Source organism: Oncorhynchus kisutch, unplaced genomic scaffold (genome assembly GCF_002021735.2).
Source record: "Oncorhynchus kisutch isolate 150728-3 unplaced genomic scaffold, Okis_V2 scaffold848, whole genome shotgun sequence".
In the NCBI taxonomy this organism is placed as follows: domain Eukaryota; kingdom Metazoa; phylum Chordata; class Actinopteri; order Salmoniformes; family Salmonidae; genus Oncorhynchus; species Oncorhynchus kisutch.
The window spans coordinates 25470-43890 of NW_022262793.1; the positions used below are offsets into that span (position 1 = coordinate 25470).

Sequence of the window (18421 nt, forward strand, 5' to 3'; positions counted from 1 at the left end):
CCCCCCCCTCTCTCTCTCTCTCTCTCTCTCTCTGTCCCCCCCTCTCTTTGTAGGGACATTGAGGTGTTGATGTCGGAGGGGAATAAGTCGAGGACGGTGGCGGCCACCAATATGAATGAGGAGAGCAGTCGTTCCCACGCAGTTTTCAGCATCATCGTCACACAGACACTCTACGACCTGAAGTCTGGGGTCAGTGTCAGGGCTCACACACACACACACACACACACACACACACACAAAAGACAAGGATTCTCTTAATGACCTGTTGTTAGACAATACACAGTAATGTATCTTAACAACAGACAGTTTGTGTTATTACTGTTGTAATGAGAGGTTAAAGCTACTAACTACTATCATATTAATCTCTCTTCGTTTGGTCTGTTTGGGGATTGTGTGTGTGTGTGTGTGTGTGTGTGTGTGTGTGTGTGTGTGTGTGTGTAGAACTCAGGGGAGAAGGTGAGCAAGATGAGCCTGGTGGATCTGGCTGGTAGTGAGCGTGTGTCTAAAACTGGAGCTGCAGGGGAGAGGCTGAAGGAGGGCAGCAACATCAACAGGTAAGTCCCCTCCCGTTAACATCCAATACCTCTACTGTTAACATCCAATACCTCTACTGTTAACATCCAATACCTCTACTGTTAACATCCAATACCTCTACTGTTAACATCCAATACCTCTACTGTTAACATCCAATACCTCTACTGTTAACATCCGATACCTCTACTGTTAACATCCAATACATCTACTGTTAACATCCAATACCTCTACTGTTAACATCCAATACCTCTACTGTTAACATCCAATACCTCTACTGTTAACATCCGATACCTCTACTGTTAACATCCAATACCTCTACTGTTAACATCCAATACCTCTACTGTTAACATCCAATACCTCTACTGTTAACATCCAATACCTCTACTGTTAACATCCGATACCTCTACTGTTAACATCCAATACATCTACTGTTAACATCCAATACCTCTACTGTTAACATCCAATACCTCTACTGTTAACATCCAATACCTCTACTGTTAACATCCAATACCTCTACTGTTAACATCCAATACCTCTACTGTTAACATCCAATGCCTCTACTGTTAACATCCAATACCTCTACTGTTAACATCCAATACCTCTACTGTTAACATCCAATACCTCTACTGTTAACATCCAATACCTCTACTGTTAACATCCACTACCTCTGCTGTTAACATCCAAATACCTCTACTGTTAACATCCAATACCTCTACTGTTAACATCCAATACCTCTACTGTTAACATCCAAGACCTCTACTGTTAACATCCAATACCTCTACTGTTAACATCCAATACCTCTACTGTTAACATCCAATACCTCTACTGTTAACATCCAAGACCTCTACTGTTAACATCCAAGACCTCTACTGTTAACATCCAATATCTCTACTGTTAACATCCAATACCTCTACTGTTAACATCCAATACCTATACTGTTAAGATGTCCCCTCCCGTTAACATCCAATACCTCTACTGTTAACATCCAATACCTCTACTGTTAACATCCAATACCTCTACTGTTAACATCCAATACCTCTACTGTTAACATCCAATGCCTCTACTGTTAACATCCAATACCTCTACTGTTAACATCCAATTCCTCTACTGTTAACATCCAATACCTCTACTGTTAACATCCAATACCTCTACTGTTAACATCCAATACATCTACTGTTAACATCCAATACATCTACTGTTAACATCCAATACCTCTACTGTTAACATCCAATACCTCTACTGTTAACATCCAATACCTCTACTGTTAACATCCAATACCTCTACTGTTAACATCCAATACCTCTACTGTTAACATCCAATACCTCTACTGTTAACATCCAATACCTCTACTGTTAACATCCAATACCTCTACTGTTAACATCCAATACCTCTACTGTTTAGATGTCCCCTCCCGTTAACATCCAATACCTCTACTGTTAACATCCAATACCTCTACTGTTAACATCCAATACCTCTACTGTTAACATCCAATACCTCTACTGTTAACATCCAATATCTCTACTGTTAACATCCAATATCTCTACTGTTAACATCCGATACCTCTACTGTTAACATCCAATACCTCTACTGTTAACATCCAATACCTCTACTGTTAACATCCAATACCTCTACTGTTAACATCCAATACCTCTACTGTTAACATCCAATACCTCTACTGTTTAGATGTTCAGTAAATGTAATGGTTCATATGATGATAGTCACTGTAATACAGGAAGTAAACTTCTATTGGTTTGTGAAACTGTGAAATGTTTTATTGGTTGATGACACTCTGATGCAAGACATGTATGTAAGGATATATCATGGAGGTATGTTGAGTGTCTTTCTCCCTGTGTGTGTGTGTGTGTGTGTGTGTGTGTGCAGGTCTCTTACCACACTGGGCTGTGTGATCTCTGCGCTGGCGGACCAGTCTGCGGGGAAGGGGGGGAAGAATAAGTTTGTTCCTTACAGAGACTCTGTCCTCACCTGGCTTCTCAAGGTCTGTAATAACACACACCTCCTATCACTCTGGTCCTCGCTGTACTGTCTATTGATCAGGGTACTAACACACACCTCCTATCACTCTGGTCCTAGCTGTACTGTCTATTGATCAGGGTACTAACACACACCTCCTGTCACTCTGGTCCTAGCTGTACTGTCTATTGATCAGGGTACTAACACACCTCCTATCACTCTGGTCCTAGCTGTACTGTCTATTGATCAGGGTACTAACACACCTCCTATTACTCTGGTCCTAGCTGTACTGTCTATTGATCAGGGTTGCAAAATGGCCCCAAAATTCACAGGTTTTCCACAAATACTGGTTGGAAGAGTCCCAGAATCAGGAGGGAATACGTGTCAAATCTGGACTCCCCCGACCAGAATTTGGTCGGGGGACGTAGTAGTGTAAGGAATATCAGTAACAGTTCTTTCATATTCTCTTTCCACTGCTGTTACAGAAACAACTGCTGTACCAGCTCGTACTGTTCACATTCACCAACACTGAAGTCTACATTATAACTGTCTATCAATTCAACTGTTTGTTCCTATCCCTCCCTCGGTGTTGCCAGGACAACCTGGGTGGCAACAGTAAGACGTGTATGATCGCCACGGTGAGCCCAGCAGCTGATAACTACGAGGAGACGTTGTCCACGCTGCGTTACGCAGACCGCGCCAAGAGGATTGTCAACCACGCCGTCGTCAATGAAGACCCCAACGCACGGATCATCAGAGAGCTCCGGGAGGAAGTGGAGAAACTCAGAGTACAGCTCTCTCAGGCTGAGGTAGGAGACACACACAGAGGCACACACATACCACACACACACACGTACGTCCTGACTGGTCCGTCCTGGCTGGTCCGTCCTGGCTGGTCCGTCCTGACTGGTCTGTCCTGACTGGTCCGTTCTGACTGTTCCGTCCTGACTGGTCTGTCCTGGCTGGTCCGGCCTGGCTGGTCCGATCTGACTGGTCCGTCCTGACTGGTCCGTTTTGACTGTTCCGTTCTGGCTGGTCCGTTCTGGCTGGTCCGTCCTGGCTGGTCCGTTCTGGCTGGTCCGTCCTGACTGGTCTGTCCTGGCTGGTCCGTCCTGGCTGGTCCGTCCTGGCTGGTCCGTCTTGTCTGGTCCGTCCTGGCTGGTCCGTCCTGGCTGGTCCGTTTTGTCTGGTCCGTCCTGGCTGGTCCGTCCTGACTGTTCCGTTTTGTCTGGTCCGTCCTGGCTGGTCCGTCCTGTCTGGTCCGTCCTGGCTGGTCCGTCCGTGCTGGTCCGTTCTGGCTGGTCCGTCCTGACTGGTCCGTGTGTGTCTCTGTGTGTCTATGTTCCAGTCTCTAAAGGCTCCAGAGCTGAAGGAGAGGCTTCAGGAGTCAGAGAAGCTGATCCAGGAGATGACCGTTACCTGGGAGCAGAAACTACGCAACACAGAGGAGATTGCTACGGTAACCTACACACTCACTCACATTCATTTAGCACATTCATATCACATGGAAGCTTCTGCATTCGGACTAAACCGTTGGTAGTAAATGTCTGTGCAGAGGTAAAATGACGTATGTTTGTTGAATTTCCACAGGAGCGTCAGCAGCAGCTAGAGAGTATGGGGATCTCCCTGGAGACGTCTGGGATCAAAGTTGGAGATGACAAGTGCTTCCTGGTCAACCTGAACGCAGACCCCGCCCTCAATGAGCTGCTGGTCTACTACCTAAAGGTACACAACCACAACACCAACCGCAACACCAACCACAATCACAACACCAACCACAACACCAACCACAACACCAACCGCAACACCAACCGCAACACCAACCGCAACACCAACGACCAACACCAACCACAACCACCAACACCAACCACAACCCCAACCACAACCCCAACCACAACCACAATACCAACCACAATCACAACATCAACCACAACATCAACCACAACACCAACCACAACACCAACCACAACACCAATCACAACACCAACCACATCACAACACCAACCACAATCACAACACCAACCACAACACCAACCACAACACCAACCACAACACCAACCACACACCAACCCACAACACCAACCACAACCACAACACCAACCACAATCACAACACCGACTACAAGCACAACACCAACTACAGCACAACCACAACTACAACCACAACAATCAACCATAACCACAACAGCGACCACAGCTACAACCACAGCTACAAACCACAACCACAACACCGACCACAACACCAACCACAACACCGACCACAACCACAACACCAACACCAACCACAACTACAATACCAACCACAACTACAACCACAACACCAACCACAACTACAACACCGACCACAACTTCAACACCAACCACAACTACAACGCCAACCACAACACCTACCACCGACCACAACACCAACACCGACCACAACACCAGTACAGTAGACAGTACAGTAGGATGATGCTAGCCTGTAGTCTGTGTAGTAGACAGTACAGTAGGATGATGCTAGCCTGTAGTCTGTGTAGTAGACAGTACAGTAGGATGATGCTAGCCTGTAGTCTGTGTAGTAGACAGTACAGTAGGATGATGCTAGCCTGTAGTCTGTGTAGTAGACATTACAGTAGGATGATGCTAGCCTGTAGTCTGTGTAGTAGACATTACAGTAGGATGATGCTAGCCTGTAGTCTGTGTAGTAGACACTACAGTAGGATGATGCTAGCCTGTAGTCTGTGTAGTAGACATTACAGTAGGATGATGCTAGCCTGTAGTCTGTGTAGTAGACAGTACAGTAGGATGATGCTAGCCTGTAGTCTGTGTAGTAGACAGTACAGTAGGATGATGCTAGCTGTAGTCTATGTGTAGTAGACAGTCAGTAGGATGATGCTAGCCTTTAGTCTGTGTAGTAGACAGTACAGTAGGATGATGCTAGCCTGTAGTCTGTGTAGTAGACATTACAGTAGGATGATGCTAGCCTGTAGTCTGTTGTAGTAGACATTACAGTAGGATGATGCTGGCCTGTAGTCTTTGTAGTAGACATTACAGTGGATGATGCTAGCCTGTAGTCTGTGTAGTAGACAAGTACAGTAGGATGATGCTAGCCTGTAGTCTGTGTAGTAGACAGTACAGTAGGATGATGCTAGCCTGTAGTCTGTGTAGTAGACATTACAGTAGGATGATGCTAGCCTGTAGTCTGTGTAGTAGACATTACAGTAGGATGATGCTGGCCTGTAGTCTGTGTAGTAGAACATTACAGTAGGATGATGCTAGCCGTAGTCTGTGTAGTAGACAGTACAGTAGGATGATGCTAGCCCTGTAGTCTGTGTAGTGGACACCAGAGGTATATATTTAGAGAATATTGTAGACATTCACTTACATAGCAATGTTAAAATATACACCATGTATTGTTAATGGGGAACTAACATGGCTTTACAGATTAATAAAGAGAGTTGCACACTATATATAAACTTCTTGGGGCAACCCTGAAGGAGGCACCCTGAAGGAGGCACCCTCTGCTCTCAGGCACCCTGAAGGATGCACCCTCTGCTCTCAGGCACCCTGAAGGAGGCACCCTCTGCTCTCTGTAACCTTGAAGGAGGCACCCTCTGCTCTCTGTAACCCTGAAGAAGGCACCCTGAAGGAGGCACCCTCTGCTCTCAGGCACCCTGAAGGATGCACCCTCTGCTTTCAGGTACCCTGAAGGATGCACCCTCTGCTTTCAGGCACCCTGAAGGAGGCACCCTCTGCTCTCTGTAACCTTGAAGAAGGCACCCTGAAGGAGGCACCCTCTGCTTTCAGGCACCCTGAAGGAGGCACCCTGAAGGAGGCACCCTCTGCTCTCAAGCACCCTGAAGAAGGTACCCTGAAGAAGGTACCCTGAAGGAGGCACCCTCTGCTTTCAGGCACCCTGAAGGAGGCACCCTGAAGAAGGCACCCTGAAGGAGGCACCCTCTGCTCTCAAGCACCCTGAAGAAGGTACCCTGAAGAAGGTACCCTGAAGGAGGCACCCAGAAGGAGGCACCCTCTGCTCTCAAGCACCCTGAAGGAGGCACCCTGAGGAGGCACCCTCTGGTCTCAGGCACCCTGAAGGAGGCATCCTCTGCTCTCAGGCACCCTGAAGTAGGCACCCTCTGCTCTCAGGCACCCTGAAGGAGGCACCCTCTGCTCTCAGGCACCCAGAAGAAGGCACAGTGATGTTTTACCCAATAAATGCCTGGGAGTTTATATATAGAGTGTGACTCTCGTTCTTTGTTTTAATGCTTGCAGTTTATTCCCCTTTAATCAGCACCTCTACACTAAATCATTTCTCTGGGGGTGCGCCAGCTCGCTGCCCATAGAATGTTGAAGTGTCATGTAAATGCATCATAATGCAGGAACTCTCTAACTACAGGGCTCTGGTTCACACTGCAATAGGATGACGCTATGAGAACACAGGAAAGGAAAGGAAGTGGACTCATAGTCACAGTGCAGACAGACAACTGGCTCAGTGGCTGAGAGGAACAGAGAGAGACTGAGGCTGAGTCCCAAACAGAGCCCTATGTACTATACTGTATAGGGGGAGAGAGACAGAGCAGAGAGGCAGTGAGAGAGAGCAGAGGGGCAGGGTGAGAGAGAGACAGAGCAGAGGGGCAGAGAGAGAGGGCAGGGTGAGAGAGAGAGAGTAGAGGGGCAGTGAGAGAGAGCAGAGGGGCAGGGTGAGAGAGAGACAGAGAGCAGAGGGGCAGAGAGAGAGCAGAGGGCAGGGTGAGAGAGAGACAGAGCAGAGGGGGCAGAGAGAGAGGGCAGGGTGAGAGAGAGAGAGTAGAGGGGCAGTGAGAGAGAGCAGAGGGGCATGGTGAGAGAGAGACAGAGAGCAGAGGGGCAGAGAGCAGAGGGGCAGGGAGAGAGAGAGACAGAGAGCAGAGGGGCAGGGAGAGAGAGCAGAGGGGCAGGGAGAGAGAGGAGAGGGGCAGGGAGAGAGAGGGAGACAGAGAGCAGAGGGGCAGGGAGAGAGAGCGAGACAGAGAGCAGAGGGGCAGGGGAGAGAGAGCAGAGGGGCAGGGAGAGAGAGCGAGCAGAGGGGCAGGGAGAGAGAGCGAGCAGAGGGGCAGGGAGAGAGAGCGAGCAGAGGGGCAGGGAGAGAGAGCGAGCAGAGGGGCAGGGAGAGAGAGCAGGAGGGACAGGGAGAGAGAGCAGAGGGACAGGGAGAGAGTAGAGTAGAGCCTCCTTCGTGCCTGCAGAACAACAGGTCTGTGTCTGGGCCCCGGCCTGGACAGCTAGCCTGCCCTGCATACCAGTGTGGAATGACACCCACACACACACAATGGAATGAACAAGAGACTGACTTATTGGGGTTATGTTAAGTAGCTGATACAGCTGCAGGAGGGAAGGAGTGTCGGACATCCTCTGGAAGTGGGATGTTTGTTTAACTACACCCACTCTGTGATGAGAGAGGGAAAGACAAGGGGAGAGAGAGAGAGATAGATAGAAGGGGCAGAGAGAGAGAGAGATATAGAAGGGGAGAGAGAAATAGAGAAGGGGGAGAGAGAGATATATAGATGGAGAGAGAGATATATAGACGGGGAGAGAGAGAGAAGGGGCAGAGGGAGAGAGAGTGGACAGCAATCAGCTTTTTCACTGTTCTTGTGTAGTTTCTCGTCCCCATTGATGAAAGGAGAAAGGTGTTGTAGCAGATTAAAATGGCCTCATGATATCAGTGGGGAAGTAATGATATCACCAGTCATATACGTGGTACATATCTGAGTCTGTATAGGGAAGTAATGATATCACCAGTCATATACGTGGTACATAACTGAGTCTGGGTGGAAGTAATGATATCACCAGTTATATATGTGGTACATATCTGAGTCTGTGGGGAAGTAATGATATCACCAGTCATATACATGGTACATAACTGAGTCTGGGTGGAAGTAATGATATCACCAGTTATATACGTGGTACATATCTGAGTCTGTGGGGGAGTAATGATATCACCAGTTATATATGTGGTACATATCTGAGTCTGAGAGGAAGTAATGATATCACCAGTTATATATGTGGTACATATCTGAGTCTGTGTGTCTGTGGGGAAGTAATGATATCACCAGTCATATAAGTGGTACATATCTGAGTCTGTGTGGAAATAATGATATCACCAGTCATATACGTGGTACATATCTGAGTCTGAGTCTGTGTGGAAGTAATGGTATCACCAGTCATATACGTGGTACATATGAGTCTGAGTCTGTGTGGAAGTAATGATATCACCAGTCATATACGTGGTACATATCTGAGTCTGTGTGTCTGTGGGGAAGTAATGATATCACCAGTTATATAAGTGGTACATATCTGAGTCGGTGGGGAAGTAATGATATCACCAGTCATATAAGTGGTACATATCTGAGTCTGTGGGGAAAGTGAATTGCAGTCTGTTGCGTCAGATCTGATGTCAACCTGCCATTGGATTGAAGTAGGACCTGACCCACATGAATTAGGAAATCATCATCTCCTCTCTCTCTGTGTGTGTGTGTGTGTGTGCGTACTGTGTGTGTGTGTGTGTGTGTGTGTGTGTGTGTGTGTGTGTGTGTGTGTGTGTGTGTGTGTGTGTGTGCGTACTGTGTGTGTGTGTGTGTGTGCGTACTGTGTGTGTGTGTGTGCGTACTGTGTGTGTGTGCGTACTGTGTGTGTGTGTAGGAACACACGCGTGTGGGTGCAGACACCTCTCAGGACATCCAGCTCTTTGGGATTGGTATCCAGTCAGAACACTGTGTGTTGGAGATCAGCCCAGACGGGGGGGAGGTCACCCTCACCCCTATAGAGAATGCCAGGTGAGCTAACACACACACACACACACACACAGTATGCACACACACACACAGTACACACACACACACACAGTACACACACATACACACACACACACACACAGTACGCACACACACGCACATGGATGAGTGAACTGGACCTGACTGGAGTTTCTCATGACCTCATAGCTGAGGTATTTCTGATCTCAACCTCCTGCTTTGATATCAAACATCCCCCTCCCTCCCTCCCTGCATCCGTCCCTCCCTCCCTTCATCCCTCCCTCCCTCCTTGCCTGTCTGCCCTCCCTCCCTCCCTTCATCCCTCCCTCTCTCCCTCCCTCCCTCCTGGCCTGCCTGCCCCCACTCCTCCCTCTCTCCCTCCATGCCTCTCCCCCACCACCCGTCCCAGTAAAGGCTATCTATGAAATATGAGGATATCTCATTGGTAGTCTTTACTGTTGGTGGGTGATATGAGGATATCTCATTGGTAGTCTTTACTGTTGGTGGGTGATATGAGGATATCTCATTGGTAGTCTTTACTGTTGGTGGGTGATATGAGGATATCTCATTGGTAGTCTTTACTGTTGGTGGGTGATATGAGGATATCTAATTGATAGTATTTACTGTTGGTGGGTGATATGAGGATATCTTATTGGTAGTCTTTACTGTTGGTGGGTGATATGAGGATATCTCATTGGTAGTCTTTACTGTTGGTGGGTGACATGAGGATATCAAATTGGTAGTCTTTACTGTTGGTGGGTGATATGAGGATATCTCATTGATAATCTTTACTGTTGGTGGGTGATATGAGGATATCTCATTGGTAGTCTTTACTGTTGGTGGGTGATATGAGGATATCTCATTGGTAGTCTTTACTGTTGGTGGGTGATATGAGGATATCTCATTGGTAGTCTTTACTGTTGGTGGGTGATATGAGGATATCTCATTGGTAGTCTTTACTGTTGGTGGGTGATATGAGGATATCTCATTGGTAGTCTTTACTGTTGGTGGGTGATATGAGGATATCTCATTGGTAGTCTTTACTGTTGGTGGATGATATGAGGATATCTCATTGGTAGTCTTTACTGTTGGTGGGTGATATGAGGATATCTCATTGGTAGTCTTTACTGTTGGTGGATGATATGAGGATATCTCATTGGTAGTCTTTACTGTTGGTGGGTGATATGAGGATATCTCATTGGTAGTCTTTACTGTTGGTGGGTGATATGAGGATATCTCATTGGTAGTCTTTACTGTTGGTGGGTGATATGAGGATATCTTATTGGTAGTCTTTACTGTTGGTGGATGATATGAGGATATCTCATTGGTAGTCTTTACTGTTGGTGGGTGATATGAGGATATCTCATTGGTAGTCTTTACTGTTGGTGGGTGATATGAGGATATCTCATTGGTAGTCTTTACTGTTGGTGGATGATATGAGGATAGCTGGGTCTGGAAGAGGAGGTACAGCAGGATGGGATGTCTACTGTCCCACAACACACCTCAATATGACATCATCAGACTATATTGCTCTGCTCCAACAGAACCTGTGTGAATGGAACCATGACTGAGTCCTTGGTCCACCTGTGGCATGGAGACCGCATATTGTGGGGCAACAACCACTTCTTCAGGTGAGGAGTTTCTCTACAGAACATGAACATCTACTGGACAAAGGTAACTAGAGATTTTCCAGAAATCCTGGTTGTAAATATTCCCAAAAACAGCAGGAAATCCAGAACCCTCCAATCAGGATTTCTGGAAAAGCTGAGAATTTTGGGGAATGTTACATCCGTTAGTTGCCAGGTGTTGTAGAAACAGGAACTGAGGGTACATCCTGTGTGTTGTAGAAACAGGAACTGAGGGTACATCCTGTGTGCTGTAGAAACAGGAACTGAGGGTACATCCTGTGTGCTGTAGAAGCAGGAATTGAGTGTACCTCCTGTGTGCTGTAGAAGCAGGAACTGAGTGTACATCCTGTGTGCTGTAGAAACAGGAACTGAGGGTACATCCTGTGTGTTGTAGAAACAGGAACTGAGGGTACATCCTGTGTGCTGTAGAAACAGGAACTGAGGGTACATCCTGTGTGCTGTAGAAGCAGAAATTGAGTGTACCTCCTGTGTGCTGTAGAAGCAGGAACTGAGTGTACATCCTGTGTGCTGTAGAAACAGGAACTGAGGGTACATCCTGTGTGCTGTAGAAACAGGAACTGAGGGTACATCCTGTATGCTGTAGAAACAGGAACTGAGGGTACATCCTGTGTGCTGTAGAAACAGGAACTGAGGGTACATCCTGTGTGCTGTAGAAACAGGAACTGAGTGTACATCCTGTGTGCTGTAGAAGCAGGAACTGAGGGTACATCCTGTGTGCTGTAGAAACAGGAACTGAGGGTACATCCTGTGTGCTGTAGAAACAGGAACTGAGGGTACATCCTGTGTGCTGTAGAAGCAGGAACTGAGTGTACATCATGTGTGCTGTAGAAGCAGGAACTGAGTGTACATCCTGTGTGCTGTAGAAGCAGGAACTGAGTGTACATCCTGTGTGCTGTAGAAGCAGGAACTGAGTGTACATCCTGTGTGCTGTAGAAGCAGGAACTAAGTGTACATCCTGTGTGCTGTAGAAACAGGAACTGAGTGTACATCCTGTGTGCTGTAGAAGCAGGAACTGAGGGTACATCCTGTGTGCTGTAGAAACAGGAACTGAGGGTACATCATGTGTGCTGTAGAAGCAGGAACTGAGTGTACATCCTGTGTGCTGTAGAAGAAGGAACTGAGGGTACATCCTGTGTGCTGTAGAAGCAGGAACTGAGTGTACATCCTGTGTGCTGTAGAAGCAGGAACTGAGTGTACATCCTGTGTGCTGTAGGAGTAGGAACTGAGTGTACATCCTGTGTGCTGTAGAAGCAGGAACTGAGTGTACATCCTGTGTGCTGTAGAAGCAGGAACTGAGGGTACATCCTGTGTGCTGTAGAAACAGGAACTGAGGGTACATCCTGTGTGCTGTAGAAGCAGGAACTGAGGGTACATCCTGTGTGCTGTAGAAACAGGAACTGAGTGTACATCCTGTGTGCTGTAGAAACAGGAACTGAGTGTACATCCTGTGTGCTGTAGAAGCAGGAACTGAGTGTACATCCTGTGTGCTGTAGAAACAGGAACTGAGTGTACATCCTGTGTGCTGTAGAAACAGGAACTGAATGTACATCCTGTGTGCTGTAGAAGCAGGAACTGAGTGTACATCCTGTGTGCTGTAGAAACAGGAACTGAATGTACATCCTGTGTGCTGTAGAAGCAGGAACTGAGTGTACATCCTGTGTGCTGTAGAAGCAGGAACTGAGGGTACATCCTGTGTGCTGTAGAAACAGGAACTGAGGGTACATCCTGTGTGCTGTAGAAACAGGAACTGAGGGTACATCCTGTGTGCTGTAGAAGCAGGAATTGAGTGTACCTCCTGTGTGCTGTAGAAGCAGGAACTGAGTGTACATCCTGTGTGCTGTAGAAACAGGAACTGAGGGTACATCCTGTGTGTTGTAGAAACAGGAACTGAGGGTACATCCTGTGTGCTGTAGAAACAGGAACTGAGGGTACATCCTGTGTGCTGTAGAAGCAGGAATTGAGTGTACCTCCTGTGTGCTGTAGAAGCAGGAACTGAGTGTACATCCTGTGTGCTGTAGAAACAGGAACTGAGGGTACATCCTGTGTGCTGTAGAAACAGGAACTGAGGGTACATCCTGTGTGCTGTAGAAACAGGAACTGAGGGTACATCCTGTGTGCTGTAGAAACAGGAACTGAGGGTACATCCTGTGTGCTGTAGAAACAGGAACTGAGTGTACATCCTGTGTGCTGTAGAAGCAGGAACTGAGGGTACATCCTGTGTGCTGTAGAAACAGGAACTGAGGGTACATCCTGTGTGCTGTAGAAACAGGAACTGAGGGTACATCCTGTGTGCTGTAGAAACAGGAACTGAGGGTACATCCTGTGTGCTGTAGAAACAGGAACTGAGGGTACATCCTGTGTGCTGTAGAAACAGGAACTGACTGTACATCCTGTGTGCTGTAGAAACAGGAACTGAGTGTACATCCTGTGTGCTGTAGAAACAGGAACTGAGTGTACATCATGTGTGCTGTAGAAGCAGGAACTTAGTGTACATCCTGTGTGCTGTAGAAACAGGAACTGAGTGTACTTCCTGTGTGCTGTAAAAACAGGAACTGAGTGTACATCATGTGTGCTGTAGAAACAGGAACTGAGGGTACATCCTGTGTGCTGTAGAAACAGGAACTGAGGGTACATCCTGTGTGCTGTAGAAACAGGAACTGAGGGTACATCCTGTGTGCTGTAGAAACAGGAACTGAGGGTACATCCTGTGTGCTGTAGAAACAGGAACTGAGGGTACATCCTGTGTGCTGTAGAAACAGGAACTGAGTGTACATCCTGTGTGCTGTAGAAACAGGAACTGAGTGTACATCCTGTGTGCTGTAGAAACAGGAACTGAGGGTACATCCTATGTGCTGTAGAAGCAGGAACTGAGGGTACATCCTGTGTGCTGTAGAAACAGGAACTGAGTGTACATCCTGTGTGCTGTAGAAGCAGGAACTGAGTGTACATCATGTGTGCTGTAGAAGCAGGAACTTAGTGTACATCCTGTGTGCTGTAGAAACAGGAACTGAGTGTACTTCCTGTGTGCTGTAAAAACAGGAACTGAGTGTACATCATGTGTGCTGTAGAAGCAGGAACTGAGTGTACATCCTGTGTGCTGTAGAAGCAGGAACTGAGTGTACATCCTGTGTGCTGTAGAAGCAGGAACTGAGTGTACATCCTGTGTGCTGTAGAAGCAGGAACTAAGTGTACATCCTGTGTGCTGTAGAAACAGGAACTGAGTGTACATCCTGTGTGCTGTAGAAGCAGGAACTGAGGGTACATCCTGTGTGCTGTAGAAACAGGAACTGAGGGTACATCATGTGTGCTGTAGAAGCAGGAACTGAGTGTACATCCTGTGTGCTGTAGAAGAAGGAACTGAGGGTACATCCTGTGTGCTGTAGAAGCAGGAACTGAGTATACATCCTGTGTGCTGTAGAAGCAGGAACTGAGTGTACATCCTGTGTGCTGTAGGAGTAGGAACTGAGTGTACATCCTGTGTGCTGTAGAAGCAGGAACTGAGTGTACATCCTGTGTGCTGTAGAAGCAGGAACTGAGTGTACATCCTGTGTGCTGTAGAAACAGGAACTGAGTGTACATCCTGTGTGCTGTAGAAGCAGGAACTGAGTGTACATCCTGTGTGCTGTAGAAGCAGGAACTGAGGGTACATCCTGTGTGCTGTAGAAACAGGAACTGAGGGTACATCCTGTGTGCTGTAGAAGCAGGAACTGAGGGTACATCCTGTGTGCTGTAGAAACAGGAACTGAGTGTACATCCTGTGTGCTGTAGAAACAGGAACTGAGTGTACATCCTGTGTGCTGTAGAAGCAGGAACTGAGTGTACATCCTGTGTGCTGTAGAAACAGGAACTGAGTGTACATCCTGTGTGCTGTAGAAACAGGAACTGAATGTACATCCTGTGTGCTGTAGAAGCAGGAACTGAGTGTACATCCTGTGTGCTGTAGAAACAGGAACTGAATGTACATCCTGTGTGCTGTAGAAGCAGGAACTGAGTGTACATCCTGTGTGCTGTAGAAGCAGGAACTGAGGGTACATCCTGTGTGCTGTAGAAACAGGAACTGAGGGTACATCCTGTGTGCTGTAGAAACAGGAACTGAGTGTACATCCTGTGTGCTGTAGAAGCAGGAACTGAGTGTACATCCTGTGTGCTGTAGAAACAGGAACTGAGTGTACATCCTGTGTGCTGTAGAAGCAGGAACTGAGTGTACATCCTGTGTGCTGTAGGAGCAGGAACTGAGTGTACATCCTGTGTGCTGTAGAAGCAGGAACTGAGTGTACATCCTGTGTGCTGTAGAAGCAGGAACTGAGTGTACATCCTGTGTGCTGTAGAAACAGGAACTGAGTGTACATCCTGTGAGCTGTAGAAGCAGGAACTGAGTGTACATCCTGTGTGCTGTAGAAGCAGGAACTGAGTGTACATCCTGTGTGCTGTAGAAGCAGGAACTGAGTGTACATCCTGTGAGCTGTAGAAACAGGAACTGAGTGTACATCCTGTGTGCTGTAGAAGCAGGAACTGAGTGTACATCCTGTGTGCTGTAGAAACAGGAACTGAGTGTACATCCTGTGTGCTGTAGAAACAGGAACTGAGTGTACATCCTGTGTGCTGTAGAAACAGGAACTGAGTGTACATCCTGTGTGCTGTAGAAGCAGGAACTGAGTGTACATCCTGTGAGCTGTAGGAGCAGGAACTGAGTGTACATCCTGTGTGCTGTAGAAGCAAGAACTGAGTGTACATCCTGTGTGCTGTAGAAGCAGGAACTGACTGTACATCCTGTGTGCTGTAGAAACAGGAACTGAGTGTACATCCTGTGTGCTGTAGGATAAACCTGCCTGGGAGGAAGCGACGTGAGCGTCTGAAGGAGCTGGAGAGGGAACGGGCGTCCCCCAGGGAGAGCTATGTAGAGGTAGACGTAGAGACAGCAAGCGAGGCCTCCTCAGAACAGGACTACAGCTATGAGTTCGCCCAGACGGAGGTCATGATGAAGACCCTGGGAAACAACGGTATGTACGATGGCTTCTGGAACAAATTACAATCATTTTGCTGAACTGGGTTTTTCAGAAATCCCATTTGAAAGATTCACAGATGTCCTGCTAATTCCCTCCTGATTCCAGTAACCTTCCAACCGGGATTTCTAGAAAACGCAGGATTTTTGGGGAAGTACCTGTAATTTTGCCACACTATATTGAACGATATACAGTGTTGCGTTCGCACTGCAGGTATAAACTGCCTCAGTCCCTGAAAGAGCTCCAGGGCCTCTCCTCCTCAACCCCGACAACAGAGGTTTAATTTAGAGCCACTTGACCTGCGATGGAGGACACCAGTCCCCCTCAAGGGGAACTGAGACACATCTGTCCTCTCCTCGCTCCCCTCTTTCCATGTGATGCAACCGTTATGTCACACACAAGCTGTCATGTGTGTGTGTGTGTGTGTGTGTGTGTGTGTGTGTGTGTGTGTGTGTGTGTGTGTGTGTGTGTGTGTGTGTGTGTGTCATGCCCCTGTCCTGTTCACATGAGGTGGGATGACCTGCAGCCTTGCATCTGCTGTGTGGGAGAGGCTGCCATCCCACCTATTACACACTACACACACACACACCAGTACACTACACACACACCAGTGCACTACACACACCACTACACTACACACACACCACTACAGTACACACACACCACTACCCTACACACACACCATCTTCTCTGTCTCCTGTCTCTCCTATTGGTCCAGGTGTTAGAGAAGCAGTATGTTTAACAGTATGGTATCTCTCCTATAGATCAGAACGTGGTCCAGTACTTCCGGCGCCGACAGAGATGGCCGCCTCGGTTCCCGTTCCTAGGAAACTATGCAGTTTTTTGTTTTTTTACGTGTTATTTCTTACATTAGTACCCCAGGTCATCTTAGGTTTCATTACATACAGTCGAGAAGAACTACTGAATATAAGATCAGCGTCAACTCACCATCAGTACGACCAAGAATATGTTTTTTCGCGACGCGGATCCTGTGTTCTGCCTTACAAACAGTACAACGGAGCGGATCCTATGCAGCGACCCAAAAAAACGACTCCGAAAGAGAGGGAAACGAGGCGGTCTTCTGGTCAGACTCCGGAGACGGGCACACCGTGCACCACTCCCTAGCATTCTTCTTGCCAATGTCCAGTCTCTTGACAACAAGGTTGATGAAATCCGAGCAAGGGTAGCATTCCAGAGGGACATCAGAGACTGTAACGTTCTTTGCTTCACGGAAACGTGGCTCACCGGAGAGACGCTATCCGAAGCGGTGCAGCCAACGGGTTTCTCCACGCATCGCGCCGACAGAAACAAACATCTTTCTGGTAAGAAGAGGGGCGGGGGCGTATGCCTTATGGCCAACATGACATGGTGTGATGAAAGAAACATACAGGAACTCAAATCCTTCTGTTCACCTGATTTAGAATTCCTCACAATCAAATGTAGACCGCATTATCTACCAAGAGAATTCTCTTCGATTATAATCACAGCCGTATATATCCCCCCCCAAGCAGACACAACGATGGCTCTGAACGAACTTTATTTAACTCTCTGCAAACTGGAAACGATTTATCCGGAGGCTGCATTCATTGTAGCTGGGGATTTTAACAAGGCTAATCTGAAAACAAGACTCCCTAAATTTTATCAGCATATCGATTGCGCAACCAGGGGTGGAAAGACCTTGGATCATTGCTACTCTAACTTCCGCGACGCATATAAGGCCCTGCCCCGCCCCCCTTTCGGAAAAGCTGACCACGACTCCATTTTGTTGATCCCTGCCTACAGACAGAAACTAAAACAAGAGGCTCCCACGCTGAGGTCTGTCCAACGCTGGTCCGACCAAGCTGATTCCACACTCCAAGACTGCTTCCATCACGTGGACTGGGAGATGTTTCGTATTGCGTCAGATAACAACATTGACGAATACGCTGATTCGGTGTGCGAGTTCATTAGAACGTGCGTTGAAGATGTCGTTCCCATAGCAACGATTAAAACATTCCCTAACCAGAAACCGTGGATTGATGGCAGCATTCGTGTGAAACTGAAAGCGCGAACCACTGCTTTTAATCAGGGCAAGGTGTCTGGTAACATGACCGAATACAAACAGTGCATCTATTCCCTCCGCAAGGCTATCAAACAAGCTAAGCGCCAGTACAGAGACAAAGTAGAATCTCAATTCAACGGCTCAGACACAAGAGGCATGTGGCAGGGTCTACAGTCAATCACGGACTACAGGAAGAAATCCAGCCCAGTCACGGACCAGGATGTCTTGCTCCCAGGCAGACTAAATAACTTTTTTGCCCGCTTTGAGGACAATACTGTGCCACTGACACGGCCTGCAACGAAAACATGCGGTCTCTCCTTCACTGCAGCCAAGGTGAATAAGACATTTAAACGTGTTAACCCTCGCAAGGCTGCAGGCCCAGACGGCATCCCCAGCCGCGCCCTCAGAGCATGCGCAGACCAGCTGGCCGGTGGGTTTACGGACATATTCAATC

At 47.6% G+C, this 18421-nt stretch overlaps 1 protein-coding gene across 3 annotated transcripts in view; it reads left to right on the forward strand.

The window, feature by feature from the left end:
- Window positions 1-60: 60 nt before the first annotated feature.
- The window catches only part of LOC109885979 (kinesin-like protein KIF13A), a 56024-nt gene continuing 37663 nt past the window's right edge, over window positions 61-18421 (forward strand). For all 3 annotated transcript variants that reach the window (XM_031816661.1, XM_031816658.1, XM_031816660.1), the window contains exons 1-9: window positions 61-189; window positions 442-554; window positions 2416-2530; window positions 3102-3314; window positions 3854-3964; window positions 4096-4230; window positions 9165-9298; window positions 10819-10905; window positions 15742-15923. In XM_031816661.1, the coding sequence (XP_031672521.1) occupies window positions 70-189; window positions 442-554; window positions 2416-2530; window positions 3102-3314; window positions 3854-3964; window positions 4096-4230; window positions 9165-9298; window positions 10819-10905; window positions 15742-15923 (1210 nt within the window). In that variant the 5' untranslated portion in view covers window positions 61-69. The remainder of the gene's footprint in view (window positions 190-441; window positions 555-2415; window positions 2531-3101; window positions 3315-3853; window positions 3965-4095; window positions 4231-9164; window positions 9299-10818; window positions 10906-15741; window positions 15924-18421) is intronic.